Source organism: Nilaparvata lugens, unplaced genomic scaffold (assembly GCF_014356525.2).
Source record: "Nilaparvata lugens isolate BPH unplaced genomic scaffold, ASM1435652v1 scaffold4950, whole genome shotgun sequence".
Lineage (NCBI taxonomy): Eukaryota > Metazoa > Arthropoda > Insecta > Hemiptera > Delphacidae > Nilaparvata > Nilaparvata lugens.
In genome coordinates, this window is record NW_024090912.1 from 1,865 (window position 1) to 13,180 (window position 11,316).

Sequence of the window (11,316 nt, forward strand, 5' to 3'; positions counted from 1 at the left end):
TTTTATGTTCTTGGTTTATTCACAGAATTTAATACTATGTTTCAAGTTGAAAGCCCCCTTTTATATAAAGTAAAGCCTTAGGTTCAACGTCTCTTAAAGACATTGATGAGCAATTTCATGAAGCTGAGTGCTGTGAGGAACCAGGATATTTTTGAATTTGATCATACAAACAGAACCCTTTTTGTCTCAAAAGAAAAAATTACTTGGGATTACACGTCCAAGAGTCTGCAACAAATCTTATAAATGATCCAGATGTACCAAGAAATGGAATAGATCGATTTTTTGAAACAATTCAAAATTTTTACATTAAAGCAGTAAATCAAATCAAAAAGAGATTTGTTTTCAAAGACGACATTTTCTCAATAATAGAAATTGTCGATCCTGAATTTTCACCAACCCTTAAAGTCGGATCCCTAGAGCAGGTTTTCAAAAGATTCAGCAATTTGATGGAGACTGTCAACAAATCAAAAGCTGAACAGGAGTGGAGAGACCATGCTTTGTTGGACTTCGAAATCCATGGTCTAGACCCTACTCTCCCTCCAGTGGTTTACTGGAATAAAGTGTTTCTGCTTAAAAATTCTGTTGGTCAACCTTTGTTTGGAGAGTTGAAAAAATTATTTGCCTCTTATTTGTTCTACCATTTTCAAATGCATCGGTTGAAAGAGTATTCAGTATGCTGAAAAATATAAAAACTACACATGGGAACAGACTAAAAACTAGAACTATTGTATCCCTGATGACTACAAAAGAGAGTATCACTGAAGAAGGCGGATGTACAAAATTTGAGCCAACACCAGCAATGTTGAAAGCACTATTTGGAAATAAGTAATCAATTCTGTTATTTCAAGGTTGAATTGAAAAAGTATAGTGTTTAGAATAAGATTGATTTAACGTTATTTTTCATTTATACTTGTGATCCACTGACTGACTTCATTTTTTATAGTTACACTATACTGTTTTTTTATAGTCCAGATTTTTCTCATCTTAAATATCCCGTTTGTAACCGCCACCTAAATACCCCATAATGTCTCCTGAATCTGTACCCTTTTTCTCTCCATCCGTCTGCACCGTGTAATCTGTGGTTTCTGCTGCTACAATTGAGGCTCCGTGCGTACTCTGTGGTCACACAACCGTTGGATTCAAAACTGCAGTCTTCTCGGTTGAGAAAGGAGACACAGTCTCCGAAAATTTCCCCCATTTCTAATGTAAGTTTTTAAGTGTTTTCAATCTATTTATATCGTGTCTCCTGTTTCAATTTATATTACAAACTTTAAAGTGTCTTCTGTTATGTGCTATATATATATATATATTATATATATATATATATATATATATATATATAATATATATATATATTATATATATATATATATATTACATGAAATTTTAATACTCTGCAGTAAATATAATAATTTTACAGGAAGTAAGATATCGCTGCAGCTTGAACACATAGCCTATAAACTCATTAGATTCGATGATTTATTGGATTTTATGTTTTATCTTGTATGAATGTTATGTCGGCTGCTGAACTAATGGAAGTGAATGAAGCTGGAATGGTCGGCTGGAATATTGTTGGCTACTACTGCTATTGCTTTTACGACTATAAAATAGTCCACATGTTGGCCCTGTCGCTGGCCCAGTCAAGTCTACATCTATAATGACAGTAGTGAGGTCCACGTTATAATGGCAGTTTTTGATTGACAATGGTATTGCTATCCTTGTCTATCATTCAACAAAGCGGATAGCGCTATCTCTTTCTCGCTTTGCTCTGTTGCCAGATCGTCTTTTAACAATGTAGAATTAATAATTAACAGAATATTTCATCTTAATTATGAAAACTCATTATTAAAAAATATAATTTCTTTCTTAATAAAAATATAATTGATTATTTTAAACAAGAATGAACCATATTACATCAATAGACCTGTATCAGCAACCGTATATGGAAGGCATTGATAGGCAGAGGATCGGCAACGTTTTTCTCCTATCTTTCTCCACTGCCATTATAACGTGGACCTCACGATAGGCCAGCGCTGGCAAATCACCCATCAACACACTGGGGCTGGTCGTCATATTGGGCCAAGAAGTGGATACGGCATTACTAATATAACCTCTGGTCATACAGATTCATTGAATCATGTAATCTTATGGATTTATAGGAAATGACTGAAAATTGTGCTCCTGCAACGGGGGCTCCAGCACACTCGATCAGAATCGTGTACGTTCTAAATCCGCCATCTTGAAGGAAAGTAGATTTTGCTTTTTTCGTCAAGTTATCAGCTGCTCAGCTTCATTGTAGCTCAACATATATAGACTATAATTATATTGCATCAGAATCAATGAAAATTTTCTTCAATCACTAAATTAATTATGAATATACAGTACGAATATCTAATATTTTATTACATTTGTACAATAATTCTGTGGCAATGCTTCAGTTTGAGTGATTCAAAATTAGCGGCAAATCTAATTCCATTCAAGATGGCGTCTTCATTATTAGGCTTATCATTTATACAATTACCTACTCATGAGAATAAAAATTTATGCAATTCAACTTAAGACCAAATGAAAATGAAAATCTGAATGCCATAGCTCATTCTTCAATGTGCATGCTAAGCAACTGCAACTGTAAAGTGGTGAAGAGTACATCTTCAATGAAATACCTGGGTGTTCTTCTTGATTCAAGGTTGCGTTGGGAGGAACATATTGAGAACGTGAAAAAACAACTCTTCATAGCATGTAGGGAGTTTTATTTTCTTGGAAATCTATGCCCAAATGATGTGTTAAAAATGATTTACTATGCCACTGTAGAAAGTAGATTGTCATATGGAGTGGTGGCTTGGGGAGGTACTTATTTTTCCATTATCAATCCTTTAATAGTGGGACAAAAGCACATTGTCAAAGTAATGGATAAAAAACCTATGATACATTCGTCTTTGGCTATATTTAGACGCTGGAATTTGCTCCCTCTCAGATACCTATTTTTTAAACTATTCTAAGATTTGGAGGAGAAAGAGGAACAAATTTAGGAATAGAGCGGGGCAGGAGACAGGACTTGAGATTAGGGGACATGCTAATACCTCCGCGACCATATAAGGAAATATTCCGAAGATTTTACTTGTATGTAGCCCCCCGAACATTCAACAACTTGCCGGTAGAATTGAAGCAAATCTATAATAGGAAACATTTTTGAAATGAAGTAAAAGCTTGGCTTCTATTACAAAATGATGTGGAGAGTTTATTTTCAAGAGTAGAATAGATATGAATTTGCGGGTTTCATTGGATGAATGTCTTCTTTCTCTCTTGGAAATTGTGTGAAGATAATATTATTATTCAAGCTACATGAGTTGTTTTCCTATAATGTTGATCATTATGGACGGAAATTTATAAAATGGAATTTATTAATTATGCTAATTGCTTGGAATGTGCATTGATTGTTTGTTATTCTTTTCAAATGAGGGAAAGTGGATTAAAATGTTAATATACATGTATAATCCAAACTAAAATTCCTTACCCAGTCATATTATGCAAGTTCCGACTCAGCAAAATAGTTCATTGCTTTTTTCTTGATTAAAAATATGATGGTGTCCCAAACAGGACTTTTAGTCCTCGGGGTACTTGAAATTATTTATTCTTCTTTTGATGTAAATGAGTTATTGTGATTTTTTTGTACAACGTGTAATTGTATTATTTTATTATCTTTATTTTTATAATTTGCAAGATTTTTGTTGTGATATATCTTCTCTACTATTCAAAATTTTCGATTATGTGTAATGTATAAATTGGAAGAATAAATGTATTATTATTATTATTATTATATTTATGTAGATTGCAATATATACTGTCTTATATACTTATATACAATAGCTTACAATACAGCAAAATGATTGATGAATTTACATAATATAGACTAAGAATATAGGAAGACTAGGAATCAGTGACAAGGAAGATTGTTTCTACATATTTTGGATTTTGTAAAACATCCAAACAACAACGGTATTTTGGAATGTCAGTTTAAAGTGAATCTCAATTTCACTGCAGCATTATTTTTATACACAATTAATAGTATTAGACCCATGTTTAGAACATTTTCTTCTATCATTGGAGCTAAAAATAAATAATGTTTCAAAGGTTTTGAGGAAATAAGAGCAATGAGGTTTACCTTCTATATTTGAAGTCGGAGGAGCGCTCAAGAGGAGGCATCCCAGAGATGAACAGAATTATGAGAGTTGTGAACAATGGACTGGCAATAACGGCCCACTCCTCTCCCTCGATCACATTCAACGAGATCACGAATATTCCCCACCACAAAAGAATTTCACCGAAATAATTCGGATGCCTCGACATTTGCCATAGTCCTGTTGAATTGAAACCAAATTAATATCATGTAGACTTCAAAAAAAGCATTACAAGAAGATTAGCAAAGCATTACAATTTTACCAAATCAGAGATGATCACAGTTTAGACAATAAATTGCTCATTAAAATAATGCACCAACGTGTTAAAGTTTTATTAGAACAGTAAAAGTGATTTAATTTTGTATTGAAATATTATAATAGATTTTTAGCAATACTGTATTTTAAAAGTTCAGGACTCTGACCTGGGGGTGCCGATTGGGGTGGTCGTCCGGAGGACCCTTACACGTTCGACTCCCCCACCCAAAAAATTGATGAATTTTTCAATTATTGCAAACAGCATTTTTAAGAGCTTTATTTTTTAATATTGATTAGATTTTTGATTTGTTGATTTATGATACTTATTTCTGCACCCTCAACATTTTTTTCAAACACCACTTGGAAAAGTGGGGGGGGGGAGCGATTGCCCCGTCGCCCCTCCCTGGATCCGCGCCTAAGAATACTATCTAAGAATTAAGATAATGTATTTAAAAATTCCTAATCTATTAACGTAAATTTATGACGCGAATTTTAACGCAAATCCTGAGTATTTGATTGATTCAAATGAATTCGAATAGTATAAATTAAAATAGTAGTATAGAATGTCCTCTTCAATTAATGGCAATGTCAAGTTTGGACAGAAATGTCCACTCTACCACTTAATCACGAGATAGCCTATTCATTGATTGATTTATAGGTATACAAAAGTTCACCATTTGTCAACTAAAGACAATAATGAGTTTCAATATGATTTCCATATTATCCTTCTATCACACTCGAGATAATTTTCTATCCTATTATAGTAAACGTTCAGTTTCTCCCTGTGGAAACATTGTTAGGCTTAGAGCAAACAATAGTCTGTGCAAACCTTAGTTTACAGCACATTGCTTTATGGCCAATGTTATTTCTTACAATAATAGGAACACACAGTTGCCGTTTTTCTGTTGGTTCTAGCAAAATGACCTACGCTCTCACACAATTAGCTCAGGGGCTTTCTGGCTTTTGTGAAATTTGTGTTCTGTAATTGTATTGTAATTGCAATGCTGCAAATCTTAAAGTCGTCACACACGCAGCTACGTGTAGCTAGGAATACGTCTTCGGAAGACGTAGTCGTCCTATCTCCCAATGTTACTAAAATGGTGAACGGAATGGATCGCATAGCGTGAATTCAACATTGGGAGATAGGACGACTACGTCTTCCGAAGACGTATTCCTAGCTACACGTAGCTGCGTGTGTGACGACTTTAAGATTTGCACAGACGATAGTTGAAAGTTGAATAATTTCAAATTGGAACTGTCAGTTTTAAAACCTCTCCATCCATTTCAGAACCCAAAAATAGAGTTCATACATTTTTTACATCAGGAAATGTCAGCAAGATCCAACTAATCGTCAAGTGTGATTAATGGGAATATCCCTTAGAGATAACAGAAAAGAAGAAGGGAAATCGTCTCACCATCGTTACACCATTTGCCCTTATTGGCCGGATCTTGACGAAATGAGAACTTCTGGAGGTCGGCGTAGGTTTCGATGATGAGACCGGTGAAGAACATGCCGGTGCCAGTGGAGTCGAGTGGTGTCATCGTTTTGGGAGCTCCGCGAGATATCGAATTGTGCGGCGCGTTGATGAAAATCACAGGCAGGCTCACCACGAACACCCAGATTGCCTGGAAGTAGACGAAAAATGAAAATATTTCAGAAAAACAGTACAATATAATGAAATATTTCAGAGACTGACGCTTTTAAAAAAGGGTCACAAATAATATTATTCTGGGATTCCTCCTTCTTCTAGTTTCCTCCTGAAAGAGTTACTCGGTGGTTCAAAGAAGTTCTTATCATCAATCACTGATGTACATGTGCTTACTCATTTTCTTCACACTCTCTTTCAGTAGAGTGTTAATGAACATCCTTTTCCAAGAATGTACAGTTACATCTTTGAAATCCGCTGATTTATCTAGATATAACATACAAGAATCGAATTTCAATTTGCATTCCATGTTAAAATCGATCAATAATTTTTCTAATCATAATATCTAGAAAAATTCAATGAATATTTTTCCATATTGTTATTTTACTATTGTGATATAGTTAGTAGTGTCAGCATGTTTGATGTAGTGTAATGTCAGTATATACAAAGGGGTCCAAAAAAAAAAAAATGTATACACTCTTTGACAGTGAATATCCTGGTAACGCACTGATAGTTGTTACAGTTTGCATGTGGACTATTCATGCCACACTACCTGTTGACGAGACATCGAACCGCAATACCAAAAGTAAGGCCCAATTCACACAGAACGGACGTTGGGCAAAGACATGACACGGACGTGGCGCTGGCATGGCATATGCAATGCACGCCAGATGGGCGAGATAGTGGCATTTCATTTCGATCCTATTCAATTGAACATTTTTTGGCCCTTCTCATTTTGATCAATTGGCGTGTCCGTTCCTGTGGACCACGACATACAGCAGTGAGACGTGGCGTAGGCGTGCCTCTCTGCGTCACGTCTGTTCTGTGTAACTTAGTAGACCTTACTTTTGGTACTGCAGTTCGATGTCTAATCAACAGGTAGTATGGCTTCAGTAGTCCAAATGCAAACTGTAACAACTGCCAGTGCCTTATCAAGAGTGTATGTACCTTATTTTGAACCCTCCTGTATTACAGTAATCTATTTGAAAAATTCTAATCTTTGAGTGTCCCAATACTACGGAAAAATGTAGTGTGAATTATGATTTTATAATATTGTTCAACAAAGAACTTTTTAACTTTGACCTATTTTATTAATTATTACTCATCAAGAGTTACTGCAACTATATGATTTTCTTATTTTTATTGTTACGTACTGGTATTTTCATAGTAGGCCTATGCAGAACCAGAACCAATGTGAGAAATATGTACGAATGAATAAATATTAGAAAACTGGCTTGCCCGGCGAACTTCGTATCGCCAAAAAGTTAGTTAATGCATCTCATGACAAACTTTAGCTGGATGCACACCTGAGTAGGCGCGATGCGGCATTTTGCATCCAGGTGCTTCTTGTTTATTGGTTTGAATGGAAGAACTCGCACACACTGAATCGGACAAGGCGTGGAACAGCCATAAGATCAACACTTTGTATAACCAAGTCGCGCCTCCTGAGGTGTGCTTAGCCTTAGCTTTATATCATGCACTATATTCTTATGAAAATTATCCAACAATCAGTATTTACATTTATATCTCAATATGGACTTCCTAAGTGCTTATTTGTACAGCAGTTTGTATTTTTAGATATGATTGAATGCAGCTTGCTGGGAAATTGAATAATATATCTCCTTGCTGCTGACTTTCCCGTATATATTTCCCAAGTTAGGACGTCGTTCGTACCGCGGCATTATTATTAAAATGTTGTGAATCAGCAGAAATAAAATAGAAAAACACATCTACCGACGGCTGTTGGATGACACAATGGGCCCGTTTTGTGTACATGGAATGTGGTAAATTGTCCGATTCACAATTTACCAAGTAAAAAGTTCCACGTTCCATGGGAGGAATTTTGACAGATTCTGTTCCAGCTCCAACTTTCTGCCCCACAGTCGAAGTGTGGTAAATTGTCCGACCTGGTACAGTTCCAACAGGTTCCAACTATCTGAGCTCTGATTGGTCGATTATTGTAGTCTGCTTGCTTCTCTGCTCATGCACTGATAGTTTGTTTACCATAGCATAGATTACATAACCAACAATATGATGTTTGATAACCATTCATTAAATGAATTTTTCTCGATATAAAATTTGAGAGTAATGGAATAAAAGAATTTACACTTTTCTAGACGGTAGGTTTGTAAAACAGCCTTTCTTCATTCACGCAGCTAGTAAACGACACAGTTTAGTGTAAATCAACTTTACATGTGCGCGCCAAAAGCTTGAACCAACGATTTTGAAATGGCGTTCCATGGGAACATTTTGCACTAGTCACGTGATTGAACAATTTACGGTTGGAACTGGAACAATTTACTGTACACAGAACGTACACAATGATTATAACAGCTGATTTTTATTTCTGTGTGTGGCCAGCTCACAAATCCTCTCCCATAAGGATTAAATGTAAACTTTAAGAATGACCGTAGGGAAGAGTCCTGAAGTCGGATCATAAATTTGATCGGCCATAAACCTGCTTCTGAACAAAACAAACACAACTAAAAAAATCATCAAAATCGTGGCACACATAAAAAAGTTATTGAATGCCAAAATTTGAGGCTCGATTTTTATTTAGATAGATTCATAATAAATATGCATGAATAATATTAATATGAAAAAATGCACAATACCCTAAATATATGCTATTTTAGTCTGAATTTGCTAGGTTGAGTTATAAAGTTACCTGAAACGTCCAGAAGACGGCAAATCGAATAGTGTTGCTCCGTCTGTCGTCAAATTTAGCATCTCGTCCGATCTGCACAATGCGGTAGAGAAGGTAGCAGGAGAGCCGGAATCCCCACAGGCACACAAACGCTGTCACCATTAGCTGGCGACTATCATAGCTCTGCGAATAATTGCAAAAATAAATAATAATATATCTTATAAATAAAAATAGATAATTTTTTGATTGACAACTAGCTTAGAAAAATGTTCTTGTCTTTTGCTTGCATTAATTTTAGATTCATATCTCTTAACTCTAAATTTATCGTTTCCTCAAAACCTGTACTAGTGAGATACAATTGAAAACGAACTGTAAAAATTTCTTATAAACAGCATCAATGCCTCCCATTTCACCAATGCTTGGTTTCAAGTGAATCTCACTACCATATAATAGAATATGACCGTATTTAGAAGCTTCTTGGCATAATATAATAATGTAAATTGACTTTGGAAGTTTGGATAAGACGCAACTGAGAATGAGAAATTGATTAAGACGAATGAGACGCAACAGACGCAATAAGAGAAATTGATGAAATCTTATGAAATGAATGTATAACTTGAATAAGAAATTGGATAACATTGACATAGAAATATGTATTTCAAGTTTCTTGGTCCATGAGGTCTTAATTTTACCAGAGAAATCTCCTATAATTAATTCTTAATTAATAATAATGCTATTATTAATTCTGTGATTTTACTCATCACAAGATATATTGTATTAAAGAAGAACTCAAAATAAGAAAGTGTTAGCACCCAGTCTCCTAGGAAAGCGATCTCGTGGATGACCCAGACAGAGATAGTGGTAACAAGTCAAGTGCAATATAGAGAGGCTTGGAGCTACTGAAGGAGATGCTCAGGATAGATCCACCTGGTGGCTTTTTGTTGGTGTGGCCTAATGTCGACTTAGATGTAGAAGGCCCTGGCAGTAAGTATTGTGCTAGAGGTGATTTACATAATATATGTGTTACAATGCGATTGAAATCGGAAGTACCTAATAGCAATCGTAAATATTGAAATACTCTATTGAGAAAAGAACAGAATAGAGAAGAAGCACTATTGATTTCTTCAGAGTTATTTGAGACTTTAAAATTGTATGGTTACAAAATTTTCTTACGACTATGATCGAGCATTATTAGTTCCATACTTTAAAATAGGTAAATAAGATAGTTGGAAATGGAATAACTTACCGGTTTAAATGAGTTTTGTCCAAGAAAGAAGGTTAAAAGAGCGATAATAATAAAATTTGTTCCTCCAGCGAAATCAGCCACTTTATCATACTCGTAGCCTGCGGCGATTCCAAAGAATATCAATTGCATAGCCACAGTGACTATTGCACTGATGGCTAAGTGTGATTCGTCTAAAATCTTTACAGCCATTGGACTGGTACTCCTAAAAACAATAATCATTTTCTAATGTTATAAGTGGGTCTAAAGATAAAGTAAACAGAAGGGGAAAACTATCTATATGAAAGCCAAAAATTTAACTTTCTAGAAAGCTTACATTATTTTCAATAATTTTACATTATGGCAAGACTAAGGTTTGATCAAGTTACAATAGTAACGTAATCGAAAAAATCCTATTATATAAAAGTACACGTTCTTTATTTGAATTTAAGTTAACATTCTAATTAGATTATATATAATAATTTTTAATATTTGAGCTTATCAATATCTTGGATAAGTTAACCAGGATTACATTATTTCCACTATGCCTTCTTTTTTACAGAGATTTCAAATCTTGTTTTATCTTTTTAAAATAAAAACATATAGAATTTAAATTTAGTACCTGATATCATGATAAAATATTCTAAAAAACAAATAAACTGACCGATTCAGGATAACGGTAGCCAAATATATTTCTACTGGTACTGTAGAAATCTTTTGAAGATTGAGGTTACCTTACTCTATAAAAAAATATTGAGAATACTGAAAAATGGGAAGTTTTTACTCACCTTCACCAACGAAGATAAATGAACCGGATAAGAACTAAACTTGGCAATCCCAAGATAGAATATTAATTTAGCCTACATCAATAACAAGAGTATTTTAGACACCCCATTCTGTATTTCGTTTCAAATAATTTGCTAAAAACATTAAGTTTATTTGTATTAAATACAAATGATACAGCTTTAAAAGCCATGAGATTGATAATTAACAAGTAAAGTAAAAATACTGAAAGAATTATTCAAATTGAATAGTGAATCAAAATAGTAAACCATTCAGAGCAGAGCAGACAGCAGAGAACAGACGAGAGACGATATAAATCCACACAGCTGATGCTTTGTTCAATACCAGCATGCTCAGAAACAAGTTACATTCTAGAGCGGCATTTTCAAATTCACCAAAATTCATGTTTTGGCACTAACATTATTTAAACATAATCATGGAAACTATGATTTCAAATTTGTTTTGATTTTTTATGAAAACTCAAGCAATAGTAGGAACTTATAGAAATTGAAGAGAGCCTTGATTCAAATTTGATTTATTCATAAAATTTACTTTTTATTTCATAATAATTAAGACTTTTATGGA

The 11,316-nt window shown here is 34.3% G+C and overlaps 1 protein-coding gene across 1 annotated transcript; it reads right to left on the reverse strand.

Moving 5' to 3' along the window:
• Positions 1-4,135: 4,135 nt before the first annotated feature.
• On the reverse strand, positions 4,136-10,981 carry LOC120355837. Its single transcript, XM_039444566.1, has 5 exons — positions 10,737-10,981; positions 9,973-10,174; positions 8,748-8,909; positions 5,849-6,059; positions 4,136-4,358 (listed from the first exon to the last, which is right to left on the reverse strand). The coding sequence occupies exons 2-5, from the start codon at positions 10,159-10,161 to the stop codon at positions 4,159-4,161; spliced, it is 762 nt and encodes a 253-aa protein (XP_039300500.1). The 5' UTR covers positions 10,162-10,174; positions 10,737-10,981; the 3' UTR covers positions 4,136-4,158.
• Positions 10,982-11,316: the final 335 nt, after the last annotated feature.

Excerpts from the sequence above, each read along its gene's own strand:
- LOC120355837 (XM_039444566.1), bottom strand. The coding sequence starts at position 10,161 with ATGGCTGTAAAGATTTTAGACGAATCACACTTAGCCATCAGTGCAATA. Across the intron at positions 8,910-9,972 it reads GACAAAACTCATTTAAACCG|AGCTATGATAGTCGCCAGCT; the intron begins GTAAGTTATTCC and ends AATTATTCGCAG. Across the intron at positions 6,060-8,747 it reads CCGTCTTCTGGACGTTTCAG|GCAATCTGGGTGTTCGTGGT; the intron begins GTAACTTTATAA and ends GTCTACTTCCAG.